At 31.0% G+C, this 21,305-nt stretch overlaps 1 protein-coding gene across 8 annotated transcripts in view; it reads right to left on the reverse strand.

The window, feature by feature from the left end:
- The window catches only part of LOC143056869 (protein kinase C iota type-like), a 36,011-nt gene that overhangs the window by 9,131 nt on the left and 5,575 nt on the right, over positions 1–21,305 (reverse strand). For 4 of the 8 annotated variants that reach the window (XM_076230044.1, XM_076230043.1, XM_076230039.1 and 1 more), the window contains exons 3-15: positions 19,521–19,642; positions 19,114–19,203; positions 18,650–18,700; positions 17,810–17,895; positions 13,324–13,458; positions 12,424–12,535; positions 11,111–11,142; positions 10,699–10,725; positions 8,727–8,891; positions 8,121–8,218; positions 6,438–6,574; positions 5,501–5,586; positions 4,640–4,727 (exon numbers count right to left, since the gene is read on the reverse strand). In XM_076230044.1, the coding sequence (XP_076086159.1) occupies positions 4,640–4,727; positions 5,501–5,586; positions 6,438–6,574; positions 8,121–8,218; positions 8,727–8,891; positions 10,699–10,725; positions 11,111–11,142; positions 12,424–12,535; positions 13,324–13,458; positions 17,810–17,895; positions 18,650–18,700; positions 19,114–19,203; positions 19,521–19,642 (1,229 nt within the window). Of the gene's footprint in view, positions 1–1,161; positions 1,250–4,639; positions 4,728–5,500; positions 5,587–6,437; positions 6,575–8,120; positions 8,219–8,726; positions 8,892–10,698; positions 10,726–11,110; positions 11,143–12,423; positions 12,536–13,323; positions 13,459–17,809; positions 17,896–18,649; positions 18,701–19,113; positions 19,204–19,399; positions 19,429–19,520; positions 19,643–21,305 lie in introns of those variants that run through there. The other 4 variants (XM_076230040.1, XM_076230046.1, XM_076230042.1 and 1 more) reach the window with 4 other exon arrangements.

The following is a 21,305-nucleotide window of genomic DNA, read 5'->3' on the forward strand; positions in this document are numbered from 1 at the left end:
TAAGGCAGCCTGCAGCTCATACATATTTGAAATAATTTTTAAAATATACCGAAACAAATTGCTTTACTCATATTGAATGCCATGTCCATTAAAACAATAAAAAAAACACCTTCAAAATGAAATTGAATATACCGGGTACCTGCCTCATCTAAAAATGCTGTGAAATGCCTGGTTAAACAAGCATTCTGTGAGTAAATATCTTCAAGCATGAAGAAAAAAGAGTGGAAAACTTATTTGACGAACTAACAGACAGACAGACAAGACAGACGGACAATGTGCAATCTTCTTATATAAAGGTGACAAAAAAACATGTTAGGAATATTATTAAAAATGTGGCAAAAGCCAAATAAAAGGAAGTTTTAAGGAAATAATAAATGAATAAGTCCTGTTGTAGAAATTAAAAAGTGCTATGAGACTGGGCTGTCATTTTTAAAAACAAGGGACTTGTAATTATTTGTAATGGTGCCTTCAAAATCTTACAGACACATTTCAAAAACTACAAGTCTTGAAAAGTTATGTCCCTTTTGGCTATGTAGAGTTTTCTTTGGCCACATCAGCATTTTAATGGATCTTCTTCTTTATTGTACTCAATAAATGCATTGATAACAATACACAATTTTCCAATGAAACCTACATAATTCGCCTTTTCAGAATCTAAAGGACTATGGGTAATCTCATTGTTCATACATCAAAATGAAAATAATGTTACGTCATTGGTTGGATTTCCATTGTTTAGAACATTTTAAACCAATCACAACGTTTTGGTGTACGCTTTTGAAAATCTTACCCAGAATGCATTAGATTCTGAAACGGCAAGTTGAATATATAGCAACATAAAGGGAAGCTCTTACAGAAAACATGCAAAGCAGACAAATTTTGAAAATTGTGAGATGCAATCGCTGTAAAGTGTGATACAACAATAATAATTCATGTATTTACCAAATCAAATTGCCTCTTCAAAAGAAGCTACTTAATTTAAAATAAAATCAGAATTGGAACAGCCTTGCTTTGGGACAAGTGTCTTCAAAGTAAAAGATGTCGGATTTCATATGACAGTGTAAGTGTTCAAATAGATCCAAGAAATTTTGTTAATAGATGAAAAGTTTTTGTTGCAAATGCTTGCTCATACACAACAGTGAGAATAAAGAGAAATGTTTATACCATATTCTTCTCCCCGTAACACCTCCGGTGCGATGTAATTCGGTGTTCCACAGAAAGTGTTAGTTCTATCACCAGGAACTAGACCTTCCTTTTAAAGCAAAATTATATTGTTAAACAAAGCTGACAAGTTAAGAACACTACAAGAAGGTTATAAATTATTTACCAATGTTTCAGGGCTGGTCATAATCAGCAAAATAATTGTAAAGGGCTAGGAAAAGGCACTATAGTTGAAGTTTGATTACAGCTATTTCCCTAATGTATGTAGTTTAAAGGTTTGTTGGATTGCTTGATTTGTGTATATAAATGTTTGCTCAAGCATTTTAATTAAGTTTTACAATTGTGATTAATAGATAGATGGTGCTTCAGATTTTATAATGTTATTGGATGCTTGTGCAAACATGTATACAAACAAAGCAAGCAAGCCAACCAAACCTTTAAACTACATGCATTTGAAAATAGCTGTAATTGCTATAATTAATGAGACTCTGCCTAGATAGATATAGGATCTAGTGATCCTTGATCATAACAAATTATAAATGAGAGGGTTAAATGATGAGTGTCACCCTGATTCCTTAATATTTCTTTTACAGTGACTTGACTGTTAGTGTTGCTATTCACCAATTGCAACTCATTCAAAATTTTGACCCAATTGCAATTTGTTTTATTAAATCAAATTGTTCAACTGGTCAAAAATTTGAACAAACTGTTCAGCCAAAATGTGAAAGTGCAAAGTGATAAAATAAATCATACTTACAATCCTATAAGTCTGTAACTCCACTGTATAGATGTATTTCCTAAATCAGTCTATCAATCTGTATAGTTATATTATTGCCATTACCATACTAAAGGTGAACTGTTTTATTTTGAATTGCTATAAAAATGTCAAAACTAAGCTTTTATAGAGTTTTTCTTTCGAAAAGTATTCTATATTTATACGAATCACACACTATGTGAATAAAAACATTTCATATTCAGTAAAATATTTGAAATTGCAATATGTTTGTAGGAAGGGGAGATAATCGCTTTTTGGTTTCAAAAAGTCTTTATTCAAAAGAATAGTATTTTAGGTTATCTCCCCAAGGAAGCATATTGTTATTTCATACATATTTTACTGAATATGAAATGTTTTTATTCACATAATGTGTGATACTTATAAATATAGAATACTTTTCGAAAGAAAAACTCTATAAAAGCTTAGTTTTGACATTTTTATAGCAATTCAAAATAAAACAGTTCACCTTTAGTATGGTAATGGCTGTAATATAACTATACAGATAGATAGACTGATTTAGGAATTACATCAATACAGTGGAGTTACAGACTTATAGGATTGTAAGTATGATTTATTTTGTCACTTTGCACTTTCACATTTTGGCTGAACAGTTTGTTCAAATTTTTGACCAGTTGAACAATTTGATTTAATAAAACAAATTGCAATTGGGTCAAAATTTTGAATGAGTTGCAATTGGTGAATAGCAACACTAACAGTCAAGTCACTGTAAAACCTTTGTCTGAAATATTGGTAAATAATTATTCTTAGGTAAGGTCAGTACAAAGCTATTGAGAAAACAAACAAATCATATTTCAATTCAAAACTTTAAATCGTATCTACAAATTTCACCTTGACCTCTTCACAGTCATCATTTCAAAAGGTTATCCCCTCCTTCCTAAAACGTTGATATTTGAAATATGAATTTGCTTGAACTAAAAAAAAAAAATCAGAATCTAGCAGTAAAATGAACCATGTGTATAACTTATCCCTAAATGTATATGTATATTAAATCAAAAAAATTCTTCAAGTCAGTAAAAATTTAAGACTTTTAAAATATTTAAAAAAAATAATTTTTTAAATGCACAAGTTATAAACTATGTTTCACTTTTTACTGAATTCTAATTGACAGGAGCTAGACTCTCAGTTCAAGGGTCAAAGTACCTTCTCAATTTAATGAAAACAATGATCCTGAATTAAGAGTGAAGAAAATGTTAAAATATCACAAGTAAGCATAAAACGTATCCGAAACTGTCTGATAAAGAACAAATTGTTTTGTGAGGCATGACTATCTCCCAAACATGTTGGGTTCACCATTTCACCAAATTTGACTGCATTACTTGAATTTAGCTACTCTGTAGTACTGTTTTGAAAAATTTCAACAGTTTACATACCACAGTGTAAATCTGGTACTTGGTCAAGTAAGAGCAACCAAAATAGGTAAAATCATTATGCAATTGGGGGAGAAAATTTAACAGTTTTCAGATGAATTGTCATAAATAGAAAACATGAAACAGTTTATTTTTCCTTCAAATTGCATGGATCATAAGCTTAATTTTAAATCTTAGTTGCTCTTAATTGACAGAGTATCAGTTTAAACTGCCACAGCAAAGGTAACCTGTTAAAAAATTTAAAGTCCGTTAAAGAAAATAGTCTATTGAAATTTAGTTCAAAGATATATTACTTGTCTGCAGCTTTTTCAAAACGTCAAAATGAAGATTTTTTAAAAATTTTCCTATATAGTACATCTTAATAGTACTTTTACACTCTGCTATCACCAATGTTATTTCAACTGATCGGGCGGAGCTTACGTTTTAATTTGCATAAGGACAGTCCATTTGAAGATGTGTTTGATAAGGATGATTGCCGTTATAATTATTACTGATTTCTAATCACCTATCAGTGTCATCAATGAAATTTACAAAAGAATAACTAGACACTTCATTGATGAGTTTATTCTAAAACACCTATCTATAGATGGACTGGTTTATTATGAGCGAACCGGTTAAACTCCGCCCAGTCAAGTGAAATAAATTGAGTAATACTATGACAGAGGTTTAAAACCCAACTGTGACTATCAATGAGAGTCATGCATGGTCCACCTTTAGAATTTGAATGCTGTCTACCTGTGATATTTTATCATGGTTGTTCTAAGTATATTAGGAAGTGCTACTGTAAAATAAATTAAACTATATTAAAAAAAAAAAAAAATCAAAGAAATGTTACCATAGATACCCAGTGGGAAAATTAAATTCAATCAAGCATAGCCTCCCTTGTTAACAGCAGTATGCAAATTAAAAAGACAAAATGAAGATGTTCCTCTGTTGAAGAAAACCTTAAAAAATGTATTCTTTCCTTTCGCTCTTTTTAAAAAACTTTTAGTCTATGATTTTCACCTTTTTCTCATTCCAATATCAAAATAACAGGTAAATGGACATATAATTCCACTTTTTCAGAGTTTAAAGAACTTTGGGAAATTTCATTGTTCTTACGCCAAAATGAAAATAACTTTACATCATTTGTTAAATTTCTATTGTTTATCAAGTTTTAAACCAATCTCAATGTTTTGGTGTCCGCTTTTGGAAATATTACCCAGAATGCATCAGATTCTGAAAGGGTAGGTTGAGGTTACAGACACTCAGAAATACTATTTACAGGAAGCTATACTTGATTGACAGGTTAAGACCACACCCACTATAGCAGACCTACCATACTCTTCGCCCCTTAGGATTTCTGGAGCGATATAATTTGGGGTACCACAGAAAGTACAGGTCGTGTCTCCGGGCCGTAGACCTTCCTGGATAATACACAACCATTTTACTATTAACCATCAACAATCATTTCAACATTATCTTATAAAACCATCATTTTGTTTTTTCGATGACTGTAGACTTTAGAGATCATCAAAGTGTGAAATAAAATTAGACAAATAACAGAAAATTGTTGGGCAAATCGAAACAGTTTCGTAACACTGAACAATTATAATCTGTCAGTGCCCCATTTACATTAATGTGGTTTATTTTTATAATGACAAGTTTTTTTAAAGACCTTGAATACCAATGATATCATATTTTTTTCCTGTAAGGGGATCATTTTGAGCATTTTAAGTGACAGCCAATTTAGTGGACATCACCCAAGCCTTTATTCATTTATCAGTTTAAGTAATGAATTTTCAAAAGATATTTCACACATCATACATCCAATTGTTTACAGCCAATTTCATGGAGTGTGTAGGCAAAGCTAATATCAGTCCTAACATCATTATAAGGTTAGGTAAACAACCCTCCTTTAAGAGTAGACTAGTCTGACAGATAACCAATCTATCTATCTGTATGACTATACTACTTCGAAAGAAGGGTAGTATACCTGACCAAATAATGACTTCACTGTTCAGCTAGCAAGCAAGCTTACCAAAAATATTACCTATACCTTCATACTCAATGCAATTGGCTGTATTACTCAGGACATAATTCACCAACATTTGTTATCTGACAATTATTACTATTTTTTTAAAATTCAAAACTTTGTTGGTATATGGAAAGAAGACATTATGTTGACCTTTGACCTTACCTTACACATTCCATAATCTGTTAACTTTACATGACCATCATGGTCCAATAGCACATTATCTAGCTTCAAGTCTCTGTACACTATACCTACAGAAAACACTTTTATTATCTTTCATATTGACTGGTACATTTGTATTTGTAGGTTGTAATTTTCAATATATTCAATGAACATTTAAAAAAAAACCCACCTGAATACAGGCGGTATCAGTTGCATAGGAGGGTAAAAGTCCTGAGTACCGCCTCCTAATTAATGGCTGGATTATAATAATAAATAATAAAAAAAACATAACAAGTAAAAAATAAAAAAAAACACAGACACACATAAGATATTTCTTATTTGACTTTTTTTTCTAATTTTACACATGTTGTCTAGTACCCCTAATTTTGACGTTTTTATGCTGTGTCTTGTGTACTATTTTTGTCTGTTTGTCTTTTTATTTTTTAGCCATGACGTTGTCAGTTTATTTTTGATCTATGAGTTTGACTGTCCCTCTGGTATATTTACCATCTTTTTATTAGGTTTTATACCTGTTGTGTCTGTTTGTTTTGTTCACACATTGTTGTCAATATAATGGAACTTTCATTCGACTGTCATACAAGTGAGAGATTAAGCTAGCTATAAAACCAGGTTTAATCCACCATTTTCTGTACCAAGTTAGGAATATGACAGTTGTTGTCCATTCGTTTCATGTGTTTGAGCTTTTGATTTTGCAATTTGATAACAGACTTATCGTTTTGAATTTTCCTTGAAGTTCAGTATTTTTGTTATTTTAAATTTTCCCTGCAGTTGGTAGTAAAATACAAATAATCAAATAACAGTAAAACAATAGACTATTTTTATATCTAATTCCAATGGGGCAATTAAAGAATCCAAAGTTGAAGCACATATAACACCATAATAAAAATCCACTAATTAGCTTTTCACTGACTATCCTTACCCCTTTCATGAAGGAAATTTAAGGCAAGGCATATTTCAGCAGCATAAAATCTTGCATGCTCCTCGTGTAGTTTTCGTTGTCTTTGCATATGGAACATCAAGTCTCCACCACTAACAAACTCTATCACAAAAAATAACCTGCAAGACAAAATAATAATAAATGAATTAATCAAAATTTCAAAAACATATAAAACATTGAAATTGCCTAATTAACAATATCTTACAGTAACAATAAATATTTTCCCATTCTAATGCAACACTTGTAATGTTCAATTTGATTGGAAAACGTCATAAATTTTCATGGCATCAATTGACATTCCACATGGACAGACCACATATGGCAGATTCTAAATGTATGATTTGAGGTTGTTTTCTGTCAATTTCATTAGAATGGAGATAACAATATTGTATTTAAGCTCTGAGGGCATCAATAGGTGATTTGAAGGTCACAAATATTTGTTTACTGGCTCTGCAAATGTGTCGCCAGTAAACTTAATTTGCAACCATCAAATTACCAACTGATGCTGTCTGAGCTTAAAATAAAATACAGTTATCTCCTAATTAACATTGTCAAATTTTCTTTAGTCTCTGATCTCTATAGTCCTTGTCAAGAATAATTGACTTTTCCCTTCACAGATTATATCAGGTCTATGTCCTTCCGCATTCAAAATGCATCTCATCACTTGTATGCTGTCTCATAATCAAATAGTCTGCAAACAAATACAATGGCCTTAAGACCTATTGTTATGCCCCACCTACGATAGTAGAGGGGCATTATGTTTTCTGGTCTGTGCCTCCATTCATCTTCGCCTGTTCGTTCGTCCGTTCGTTCATCCCGCTTCAGGTTAAAGTTTTTGGTCGAGGTAGTTTTTGATGAAGTTGAAGTCCAATCAATTTGAAACTTAGTACACATGTTCCCTATGATACGATCTTTCTAATTTTAATGTCAAATTAAAGTATTGACCCCAATTTCATTGTCCACTGAACAAAGAAGAAGATAGTGTGAAGCTCAGGTTAACGTTTTTGACCTAGTATTTTTGATGAAGTTGAAGTCAAATCAACTTGAAACTTAGTACACATGTTAACTATGATATGATCTTTCTAATTTTAATGCCAAATTAAAGTATTGACCCCAATTTCACGGTCCAGTGAACATGTAAAATGATAGTGCGAGTGGGGCATCTGTGTACTATGGACACATTCTTGTTTTATATAGTTTTATTCTAAAATAATTAATTGCTCCATGAGTGTGATAACACTGGGACAAGCAATCATTTGATATATAAATTCAGAATTGGCTTGAATTCATAACACAAAAAATAAATTTGACTTTGCAAAAATCTTTGTGGCTGCATGGTAATTATTCAATAAAATCAACATATGGTGTAAACAACTAATTTTTCAGAATCTAATGCATTCTGGGTAATATTTCCAAAAGTTAGGTGAAATACAAATGTAGAACTAGTGTTTTCTATTCAATTTGACTAGGAAAAGATCAACTTTGACAGTTTTTATGTTGTTGAGTTTCTATCTCCTTCATCATGTTTATACACTTTCTCCTTTTTATATTTGTTCATGATTGAGCAAATGTTGGTGCTAACGTTTTAAACACATTTGATTTTGGGGGACATCTAAACTTCTACGTTATCGCTTACTCACGGACTATATGTAACTGCTTACTCACCGGCTGTCTGTTTGGAAGCAGGAATGTAAACCAACAAGAAATGGATAATTTGTTGCTGTTTCAAACACATGTTTTTCTGTTTGGACCCAATCAATATCCTGAAATAATTATATGAATGTTTCAGAAGAATCCGTTATTTTGATTGGATGACAATGCTTATGCATTATACTACAATTCACCTTTATATCCCAATGAAGTTTAACATTCATGATGACACATGCTATCAGAAAAAAGTGCACAGGTTAATAAAAGAAATAAACGATAAAAGTAAATTTTCATGATCATAGTGAAAAAATAAAATTATAAGTGTTGAATGCTTCTTTTCGTAATTTCATAGGGTTGTTAAAGCATTGACAATGTGAACATTTTTAGAATGAAGCGCTTCCATGCTTTTTACAAAATGAACTTTGGTCAACACTTTTACACCTCAATGAAATTACAAAATGAAGGATTCATTAATTATATAAAACATTGGGTAATAATCATTCTTCAAGGAACTATATACACAAAATATTTAATAAACACTGTATCTTATTATGTTTCAGAGAAGAAATGTTTTTTTCAAAAGTAAATATTCAATAGATAACAGTGAGCTTTAAATCTGACCTCATCATCATTAACTAATTCTTTCTTTATCACTTTCATTGCGTAGACACGTTGTGTTGTTCTTTGTTCCACCATTAGCACTTTAGCATAACTTCCCCGACCAATCACACGTAGGAGATTAAACTGTTCTAACGATATTCTACCAGCTTCATTTCCATTGGTTGACTAAAATTTTAGTAATCATTTTAAAAACTAGTTACAAACAGTAAGTGATAGCAATTTAGAAAAATAAGGAATAAATGGATTGAATATTGTTTAAAATGTAAAGTTGTACATGTGTTCTCTAAAATCTTGTCATATAAAAATATATATATATATAAATATACTTCTTGCGCAGAACTGTCAGAAGTTTAAGAATTTTTTTTTTCTTCAATATACCACATTATCACCATGCATTGTAAGCGCTTCCTGAATAAAGTTAAAACTTGACCAGACTTGTAGACAAAATTGTTAGAATTAGTTTCTCTTCTCTCTTTTTTCATGCTGACATGAATGTAAAAACTACTACAGGCTGTGCAAAAATTGAATTTAAAAGACCTTTCTGACATTTCTACATCAGCTCTTGAAGATGTACAATGTCAATTAAAGGGAGACAAATCTTTTCAAAACCACAAAACATTTAAATAAAATGGCAAAATTAATGCATTTTTGTATAAACACTATTCCCTCATCATGCAGACAATATCGCATTTTTTGCAATTTTTGTGTGCAATTTGTTGGTTTTATTTTCATAATAAAAAAAAAATCTGTAAGGTTTAATAAATATGTCTCAAACATACACATTAAAATCAGGAAGTTTAAATGATATCAATACATTATTTCACCAAACTGTTGAATATCTCCTTAAAATTGTGAGTTATCTAGTATTAAACATTAGTGCCATCAAATGATCAAATTAAAAATATATACAGACATGTTACTTTTGTAATACATGTATAAATGAATATAAAGAAAAAATCTTGAATTAAAGCAAAAATATAAAAATCTATTATTTATGATCATTAAATAAAAATTTATTAAAGTTAAAGTAAGTTAATATTTAAACAACTGACAAAACAAAACCGAATACAATTTTGCAGCCTTGCAAATAAAATGGTGCTGTACATTGGCAAACCTTCCTATCAAATGGCTTCCGTGTTGGACAATATAACACAGGTATGAAAATAAATGGGGAATGTGCCCATCAGGCCGGGACACAGATGATGCCCTTGATTACATATAATGTTATAAAGGGACTTAACTCTTGAACATGCCACCTAAATTCTCAGCAGGGTAATATGTCCATTAAATATGTTTTAATATTCAAGCAGGCATTAATCTTTTGAAAGCTTCAACTTAACAGAACAATACTAACATGAATCTGTTAATCAGAGAATGTGAATCCTTAAGGTTTAACCCTATAACTCATTAAGGACTTGAGCAAACTTTGAAAAAAAGGTTCAGGTCCAAGTAAATTGACTTAACAGAGGTTTCTCATTTAAGGAGCTTCACATTTGTCATGGCAGGGGATTTTATATTAAATATAATGTTGTGTCTTCTGTGCTGTTGTTTGTCTATTTGTCTTTTTATTTTTAGTCATGGTGTTGTCAGTTTATTTTCAATCTATGAGTTTGACTATCCCTCTGGTATCTTTCGTCCCTCTTTTATAGCTATGTGGAATATATTTTGATCATTGTTGAAGACTGTACAGTGACTTCTTACTTCTAACATATATATCATTTGTTCTCTAGTGGATAGTTTTCTTATCGGCATACAACATCTCCTTATTTCATATGTGAACTTAGACCTATTACAGGAAAGATAAACGAACAGAATAATGGACAGATGCATAGACCAGAAACATATTGCCGTCTATTATCGTAGGCGGGACATACACATATTTTTTGACTTAATTTGCTGACAATGAACATGGAAGCCATATCTTTTAACATGCAATACAAAACATAAAACAATCATACAAATAAAATTATACCTCACTTCTCACTTCACTCTCCTCTGTCTGAATAACAATATAAACACTTTCAACAAAAATACATAACATTCAAAAATATTTTGTGTTTGAATGTTTTTGTAAGTCTTTTTATGTATATATATATGGGTATAAATGACAATGATGCAATTACAGGGGATATTTTACATACTATTGGGAAATAATTTGGTCAAATAAAGCTAAAATTAGATGCTATAGAAGATATATTTTATTTATAATAATTCATGGTTGAAATATCATCTGACTAAAACATATAGGTTTTGCCTTTAAGGCTTATAAGAAAAATTTGAGAGTCCAAATAAAATTATGATGCTTTATCTGAAGACTTTGCAATATCAATAAGGATTTTACAGTCCAAACTGTAATTTTATCAGCCATTAAACAATACACATACCCCAGTGACGACTTCCATAGAAGCTACATGATCTGAAAATAAACAAAAGATGTAAAAGTTTTAATTGATTTCAAATTATAGTGGATTAAAGAGAAATTAAAATGTATATTTTTGTGATATTCAGTTTTGTGCTTTGAAAAAATTCTGCATACAATAAAATAACCCTGTTCTTCGTTAACTCCAATAAGTATTCTGAATTCACAGTGTATGATTGAAAAAGCATACCCCAAATTGACATTTAAAGTACAAATGTATTAGAAAACTGGAATAGGTGACCAACAGACACAATAAAATGCTAGCCCATTACAAGTTATCATTATCACTATCCCTATAAAAGTGCTAAACATATTTTTATATAAGTCTTCTGTGCTATAGTATCTGAATAAAGTGCAACAATAATATTTGCTGGACAAACGGACTTAAGGACAATTTGAATACAATATAGATCCAACTCTTAAAGCAGGGATATAACAAGAAACATCTATAGGAGTCAACATACAGTCTCTAAAATTAGGCAGATGTATTTACCATACTCATAATTATGTTCCCTTCACTCATCTTTTGTATCCTCTTCTAATTAAAGAAAAATTTCAAGTCAACTTATCATTTTCAATTGACACGAAACAATAGCTTTTAGCTGCTATATAGCAAATGTTTCATGGATCTCATTTGCAAATTTAAATTTTTTGTGTCAAAATCAGTTGATATGGGAAAAAAAAAAAGTTTAAAAAAAATAACTCTCTTAAACATTTTTTTGAGTAAAATAAAAAAGTATAGTCATAACTACATGAGATAGAAATTTATTATTAAAAATACCAATATTTATGTTATGATGAATGTGGCTACTATTTTTAGGTTCTTTTAGGTCATAAAGCTCTTCAACTGGTTCACTTTTTATACATCTCTAGCTTTCAATATTCAGCTATGAGTGTTCCTGATGAGGATAAATCCAGCAATGCGCTCTAGACTCATGAAACTTATAAATTGTAGTTTTTACATTTTATTCAGAAATTTTACAAGATAATATATCCCCTGTGCTTTAAAACATAGTGGATATAGTTTACTGTGAATTCGTTATTTTTTGTAGGATACCAATTTTGATGGATTTCGTGGTTATCCAGGAACCATGAATTCTAATGTACAACGAAATTATAAATCTCCTTTGAGAAGGTATGAAGACTTTGGCACAACAACGAAATGAAATATCCACAAAAATGTTTTCCTCAATTCACGAAAAAATTGATAGCAATGAAAATAAATGAATCCACAGTATATAAAAAACCTGAATTCAACATTTAGACGATTGTTTGTACCTGAGGATTCACCATTAGTTGAGTCTTTGAGGCCTATGTAGTCCTGGCCATCTTGTATCTTGGGTGGTGGACGTTGGTACTTTACATCAGGTCTTGGACCTTCATTTTGATTCTAAAAAGCAACACATAATATATCATTCTATTTATATCATTTAACATATCTTCTTTTAAAATATCTATCTGTATTGTGTATATATTCATCTTTTGGTAGTTTAAACACATTTATTTATAGTGGATTAAGGAAACAAGTTATTGCAACTAATATAAATCCCTCTGCACTTTGCTGGTGCGAGTGCTGCTTTGAAGCGTCATTAGCCTGCTCTTTTTCTAAATCTACAAGGGTGTCTTTTATGTGCAAGAGATATTTCTCTCACTTAACACAGGTCAGCCATTAATTGTTTCCTACCGACGGATTATCAGTAACATCTTTCCTCAAGACCATACTTGCAAATGGTGTCAAAGGAGAGCCGAAAATTTGGTCCCTTTGTTTTAACAAAAATAAACTTTTCCTTTATGATACAATTAATAAAAATTCCTTAAAATTCTAAATGAATGAGTTATTTTTTACTTTCATATATAGAACTAAGTTCTGAAGCATAATTGATGAAGTCTACCACAAATATACTCTTAAGTTGCTCATAATGTGGGTCTCATTGGGGTCTAAGAGTGACATTTGAGGCCAATTTTTTGTGAGCTTGACACGTGAAGTCAAATTATTGTGCCATGAAAACGGGACATGAAGTCTAGTGGGTCATGGGAAATTACAAAAAAAAAAATGCTTATGTACTTAGGGTCAGCGGGATACAGGAATTTGACAAAACACTAAGCAGGATCTGGGATCAGAACCCCATAATGAGACCCCTATAACAAACAATTTAATCTAATAACATTTGTACTTACCACTTGTGGAGCACCACAGACAACTTTTAATAATTTATGGCATCGTTTGTGTACTGTTAGTTTACACTGTATACACTTGTAGCCTTGACGACCAAGACCCCATATTCTATCTGCACAAAATGAGCAAAAGGCTTTCTAAAATGAAAAAAAATCAACATTAATGAACGTAATATCTGATTAAATACTACAAATTTATCTAAAACACTTAACTTTATACTTTATTAACAAACAATATGTGTTAAGGTGGTACCTTACACTACAGGGAGATAACTCTGTAAAGTCAGCTTAACGTTTTAATTACGTTGTGTTGTAAAGGAAATATTAGGCTTTTCATTGATCAAAATTGGTGTTTGTCAAACTGCTATATAACCAGTGTAATTTTTTCGATAAAATGGTTGGTTCAAAATTTTTGAATTTTTTGAATTTTTGTTTAAGGGACAAATTAAATACTTTGTCAAAATTTTATGAAAATTAAATGAGCCAAATTAATTTTAGTGAAACTGTTGGGTATCACCTTAAAATGTAAAACAATTTTTTTTATACATATTAGCTTATCAGCTTATCACATATTCTTTCCATGTATATGTTTTCTCCTACCTCAATAAAATCTGAAGACTGAAATTGAGCTTAAAAAACTTTTATTCCATTTATACATCTATCTGTCTATGCCTAATTTCCTTTTTGTGTATGATTTACATGATTGTAAATAACTGAGATATTATATAACAGAAATTCTTTAGTGTGGACAAGTGACTGATAATTAGGCCAAATAAAAATAGGGTCGGTAGGTCGGCAATTTTTTTTTTTTGAATGTCAAAATCCGGGAAAAAATAAATCGTGTGTTTACCGAAATTGTTTCTGGTATTATACATGCCCCAACCAGAAGTCCGCCATTTTTACATGTGTTTGGTTGTAAATAAACAGTCATGATATGTTTTTTAGTTAATTTTGTTGCATTCTGTTATGAATTCTTGCATTTTAGCCATAACAGATACTTGTGATGAAAATTCAGATGACAGAAATCTATGAATTTTATTATTTTAATTCACAATCCTCACAATCTTATCATTTGAAAATTTATTTTTCAGAAATGAAAAAAAAAGTTCTAGGGTCAGGGGGGTTTTAACTAGGGTCGGTCGGGTTACTGGAACCACACATATATTTTTATTTGGCCTTACACAAGAAAAAGACCAAAAATAAGCTTTGAGATCATTTCTATCAATACATTCTGTCAAAGAGGAGACTAAATCACATTTGAGGGCTGACAAAGGTGTTAATATTATATATATAGTTTACCATAGAAAACCTTTGACAGCCTGTAAAAATTTATGTCTCTAAAATAAGTTACCTTTGAGAACATTTAAGCCTGAAATATTCAGTAAATAAGTTTAAAATAATTAGAGAATACTATAAATCTATAGGAAAATAATGTTTATAACAACCTGTGAAAATATTTTAGTCTGAAATAAGTGACAAAATATGTTTTGAATAAGTAGAGAATATTACAAATTTAAGGGGAAGTTACTATGTTAATAGTTATCAAAGGTACCAGGATTATAATTTAGTATGTCAGACGCGCGCTTCAACTAAAAAGGTAATCTATGCCTGGGATAAGAAAATCCTTTGTTTTTCGAAAAATTCAAAGTTTTGTAAACAGGAAATTTATAAAAATGACCATATCATTGATATTCATGTCAACGCCGAAATGTGTCTACTGGGCTGGTGATACCATCGGGGACGAAACATCCACCAGCAGTGGCATCGACCCAGTGGTGTAAATAGTTATGAAAGGTACCAGGATTATAATTAAGTACACCAGAAGCACAATTCGTCTACATAAGACTCATCAGTGATGCTCATATCAAAATATTTATAAAGCCAAACTAGTACAGAGTTGAAGAGCATTGAGAATCCAAAATTCCAAAAAGTTGTGCAAAATACGGCTAAGGTAATCTATGCCTGGGATAAGAAAATCCTTAGTTTTTCGAAAAATTCAAAGTTTTGTAAACAGGAAATTTATAAAAATGACCACATTATTGATATTCATGTCAACACTACTGGGCTGGTGATACCCTCGGGGACAAAACGTCCACCAGCAGTGGCATCTACCCAGTGGTGTAAATAGTTATCAAAGGTACCAGGATTATAATTAAGTACGCCAGACGCACGTTTCGTCTACATAAGACTCATCAGTGACGCTGATATCAAAATATTTATAAAGCCAAACTAGTACAAAGTTGAAAACGGGAGTGCACACGCTAAAATGTCTCGCCTTCTACACTAATCATTGATATTATGTTGATAGTCCTAAGTATAAAGCTTAGTTTTATTACAACTGTCTCATAAACTTAACCTTAACCAAGATAACTAAACAAAGACCAATGAACTTTGAAAATGAGGTCAAGGTCAGATGAACCATGCCAGGCAGACATGTACAGCTAACAATGCTTCTATACAACATATATAGTTGACCCATTACTTATAGTTTAAGAAAAATAGACCAAAACACAAAAACTTAACACTGTGCAATGAACCGTGAAAATGAGGTCACGGTCAAATAAAACCTGCGCGACTGACATAAAGATCATAAAATATTTCCATACACCAAATATAGTTGACCTATGGCATACAGTATTAGATAAAAAGACCAAAACTCAAAAACTTAACTTTGACCGCTGAACCATGAAAATGAGGTCAAGGTCACATGACATCTGCCCGCTAGACATGTACACCTTACCATCATTCCATACAACAAATATAATATACCTATTGCATATAGTATGAGAAAAACAGACCAAAACACAAAAATTTAACTATAACCACTGAACCATGAAAATGAGGTCAAGGTCAGATGACACCTGCCAGTTCAACATGTACACCTTACAGTCCTTCCATACACCGAATATACTAGCCCTATTGCTTATAGTATCTGAGATATGGACTTGACCACCAAAACTTAACCTTGATCACTGATCCATGAAATGAGGTCGAGGTCAAGTGAAAACTGTCTGACAGACATGAGGACCTTGCAAGGTACGCACATACCAAATATAGTTATCCTACTACTTATAATAAGAGAGAATTCAACATTACAAAAAATTTTAACTTTTTTTTCAAGTGGTCACTGAACCATGAAAATGAGGTCAAGGCCATTGGACATGTGACTGACGGAAACTTCGTAACATGAAGCATCTATATACAAAGTATGAAGCATCCAGGTCTTCCACCTTCTGAAATATAAAGCTTTTAAGAAGTGAGCTAACACCTCCCCCGTAGCCGCCGCCGGATCACTATCCCTATGTCGAGCTTTCTGCAACAAAAGTTGCAGGCTCGACAAAAACCTGAAAAATATTTTAGACAGAAATAAGTGACTTACAAATTTAAGGGAAGTAACTATGTAAAATACCTTAGAAAATCTTTTAGCTTGAAATAAATGACTTACAAATATAAAGGGAAGTAACTATGCAAAATACCTTAGAACATCTTTTAGCCTGAATTAAGTGACTGACTTACAAATTCATGGGGAAGTAACTAAGTTAAATACCTTAGAAAGTCTTTTAGCCTGAAATAAGTGACTTACAAATTCATGGGTTGTAACTATGTTAAATACCTTAGAAAATCTTTTAGCCTGAAATAAGAGACTTACAAATTCATGGGGAAGTAACTATGTTAAATACCTTAGAAAATCTTTTAGCCTGAAATAAGTGGCTTACAAATTCAAGGAGGAGTAACTAAGTTAAATACCTTAGAAAATCTTTTAGCTTGAAATAAATGACTTACAAATATAAAGGGAAGTAACTATGTAAAATACCTTAGAACATCTTTTAGCCTGAATTAAGTGACTGACTTACAAATTCATGGGGAAGTAACTAAGTTGAATACCTTAGAAAGTCTTTTAGCCTGAAATAAGTGACTTACAAATTCAAGGGGAAGTAACTAAGTTAAATACCTTAGAAAATCTTTTAGCCTGAAATAAATGACTTACAAATATAAAGGGAAGTAACTATGTAAAATACCTTAGAACATCTTTTAGCCTGAATTAAGTGACTGACTTACAAATTCATGGGGAAGTAACTAAGTTGAATACCTTAGAAAGTCTTTTAGCCTGAAATAAGTGACTTACAAATTCAAGGGGAAGTAACTAAGTTAAATACCTTAGAAAATCTTTTAGCCTGAAATAAGCGACTTACAAATTCATGGGGAAGTAACTAAGTTAAATACCTTAGAAAATCTTTAAGCCTGAAATAAGTGAATTCAGATTCAAGGGGAAGTAACTAAGTTAAATACCTTAGAAAATCTTTAAGCCTGAAATAAGTGAATTCAGATTCAAGGGGAAGTAACTAAGTTAAATACCTTAGAAAATCTTTTAGCCTGAAATAAGCGACTTACAAATTCATGGGGAAGTAACTAAGTTAAATACCTTAGAAAATCTTTAAGCCTGAAATAAGTGAATTCAGATTCAAGGGGAAGTAACTATGTTAAATACCTTAGAAAATCTTTTAGCCTGAAATAAGTGTCCATTCATTCTGTAAAGCTTTCTCCATCTTCTGGCTCCTTTTCTGTACATATTCTCTAAATAACAGATAAACAAAAATATGGGTCAAATCTATTTTAAACATTTTTAGTTGCTGAAGGTATACAAATATTGATAATAACAATTTATTTTAAGTGCAACACAATTTAGTATTTGGCAGTATATTTGTTTCCTTTAATCTTCATTTGAAGAATAATATAAATTTTAGCTAGAAAAAGTCAGATATTTGATGAGCAAACAGACAAATTGTTACAAGTCACAGCAACTTCTATAAAATCATCTTATAAAAAATTCACACATTATCTACATAAGTTTGTTACAGGTACAGTTCAGCTCCATAATGCGACAAAAAAGAAATTAAAATCAATTTCTTTTTGTAACCTTTATAAAAATAATGAAATATGGTCCTTTGACCTTCCAATATTAATAACTACATAACTGTCATAAAATTTCAAAAATCATCAAACAAATAAAAAGTTTATTACTATTGAAAACAATTATAATAAATGATTGGGATAGGCGGATATATATTGACTTGATGTAAATGTATAGCAATACATCTGTTAACCTTTTTCCTGTTGAAAAAAGCACTACAGTAAGTGTGTAAATGTCTGTAAATTGAGTTGTGATAAAAACCCTACATAACAGAACAAAACTCATCTTTTATTTTGTATTCAAATGTTCTAAAATCGACCTAAGTCTTCTGCATGTACATGTATACATTCACTTGCAAAAGGTTGATTTCTAATACCTATATGAAAACATAGCGACAAGTTTTTAAATTGAACTTACTATCCTCTCCAACGCATGGCATTCCTGGTCTTTGGGGTACATTTGGGAAGACTGAAACAAAATAATAATTAATAAAAATATCTTTAAAGATAAGTAACTATAGTTTAGAAATGTATGCACACATTCTTTATCGAGATATTGAACAGATGACAAAAATTTGGATTTGCTGCAAACAAAAAACATCAAAATTTAAAATGTGAGTTATTGTTATTGCACACTTAGAAATTCAGTAAAGGAAAATGTAATACAGGACTATGCGAAGCTTATGAAAGCATATAACTTTTGCTTTTATAATCAGTACTAGGGTATAATTGTTCATTTAAGCCAGATGGCTACTTAAACAGGTGTACTATTTTCAATCTCTGTAGGAAATTTTATAATGAAATTAATTACAGAATAATTTTTTTTAATTCAAAAAGTGATTTGTATTTTAATTGTAATATTTTCACTATTCATATGATTACCATGAAGAGAAAGCTCTGAATCTTTGTTCAGTTCATAAAGTCTGATTGCCTCATCAAGTTCCATCTGTGATGATATCGTACAGGGATCTCCTACAAAATACAATGTCAAACATAATTTTATATCATTAACACTCTAAAATAATGTACAGGGATCTCCTACAAAATACATGGTCAATATACTAAAATGGTGAAAGGTTGTTTGTTATCCTTATATACAGTACTAGTGAACATGTTTACCATCACAATTCTATCTATTTACCCTAAACTACCATCAAGATTTTCTTACCTTCTTCGTCTAACCACTTCATGGTGAAAGGTTGTCTTTTATTAAATGTATATATATAGTGTACATGTTTACAGTCCAAATTCTCTCTATTTACTCTAAATGACCATCAAGATTTTCTTACCTTCTTCGTCTAACCACTTCATGGTGAAAGGTTGTTGGTCATCAAATTTACAAATGTCTTTAATCTCAGCACAGAAATCCTCATATAGAACATCATGCTGAAGGTTTGATATGAATATATTCCTGAAAGTAAAAGTACCAATTGAAAAGAAAGAGCTTTTCATAAAAACAGTAAAATTTCAAACTCAGGAATAACTGCAAACAAACTTTTTTCAGTAATATTTTTTCCACTTTTAGCTCTGTCATGTCAATTTCTTAGCAATATATGTGGTGATTTTCTACCATTGTCGTTGTATTCATATATATATATAATAGAAACTGAAAGATTGTTACATTTGTCATCATTCAGTTTTGGGATTTTTCTACTCTTAAGGAGGCTCGAGGGTATAAAAATTTCAGAAAAAAATTAAACATTCGTTTTTCATTACAAATTTTATTTATTACCTTTTGTAGTTGTTACTTTATCATATGATACAAAAAACATTCAAAACAATAAATTCGTGTTGGCCACAGATGACTTTTAAAATGTAAACATCATTGAAAAAGTTCCAAATTATCTCCCTTTGGTGGAAAAATGTCATTTTCTGGCTTTAACATTGAAATATCTCTTTTAACTCATCGGTAACCTATATTTTTTAATATAATTTTGATATATGCTGTACTTAAACTAAATTATTGTAAAATTTGAGCGATTTCTGTAATAAATTTCTTTTTTTATTTCGATATTACCTTTATTTCTCCTATTAATTCAACAGAAAAACACCACTTTTATGCTTCTTTCGAAGGCAGATTGTGAGCGCAAATGAACGGTGACCCCATTTTTTTATTTTATTTTTCTAATAACGATAAGATAAAGTTCATTTATAGAAAAATATAGAGAAATCCTATATAAATGATTTAAACCCGCGAACCCCCTTAAATGCAAAAGTGAATTGATTTGCCATAACATATTTTGATCTCTTTAAAGTGTTAATAGGGCTATACTATTTTTTTAAGAGATTTTCAAGTAAATAATTTACTTCAGAGGGGTTACAAATTGTGATAAATAGTAATTCACAAATGCAATGATGGTAGTTGCCTCTATTTTCATTGGATCCTCATTGCTCTTCAACTTTGTACTTGTTTGGCTTTATAAATATTTTGATATGAGCATCACTAATGAGTCTTATGTACAAACAAGAATGTGTCCATAGTATACGAATGCCCCACTCGCACTATCATTTTCTATGTTCAGTGGACCGTGAAATTGGGGTCAAAAATTTAATTTGGAATTAAAATTAAAAAGATCATATCATAGGGAACATGTGTACTAAGTTTCAAGTTAATGTAACTTTAACTTCATCAAAAACTACCTTGACCAAAAACTTTAACCTGAACTTCGCACTATCATTTTCTATATTCAGTGGACCATGAAATTGGGGTCAAAACTATAATTTGGCAGTAAAATTAGAAAGATAATATCATGGGGAACATGTGTACTAAGTTTCAAGTTGATTGGACTTCAACTTCTTCAAAAACTACCGTGACCAAAAACTTTAACCGGAAGCTGACGGACGAACGGACGCACAGACGGACGGACGGACGAATGGAGGCACAGACCAGAAAACATAATGCCCCTCTACTATCGTAGGTGGGGCATAAAAATGTAGACGAAACGCGCATCTGGCGTACTAAATTATAATCCTGGTACCTTTGATAACTATATTCATGAACTATCAACAATTGTTCTAATGATTGCACATGTTTGAACCAAACTATTAAATATCCTAGTTGTTAATTGTATCAC

Source organism: Mytilus galloprovincialis, chromosome 13 (assembly GCF_965363235.1).
Source record: "Mytilus galloprovincialis chromosome 13, xbMytGall1.hap1.1, whole genome shotgun sequence".
Classification (NCBI taxonomy): domain Eukaryota; kingdom Metazoa; phylum Mollusca; class Bivalvia; order Mytilida; family Mytilidae; genus Mytilus; species Mytilus galloprovincialis.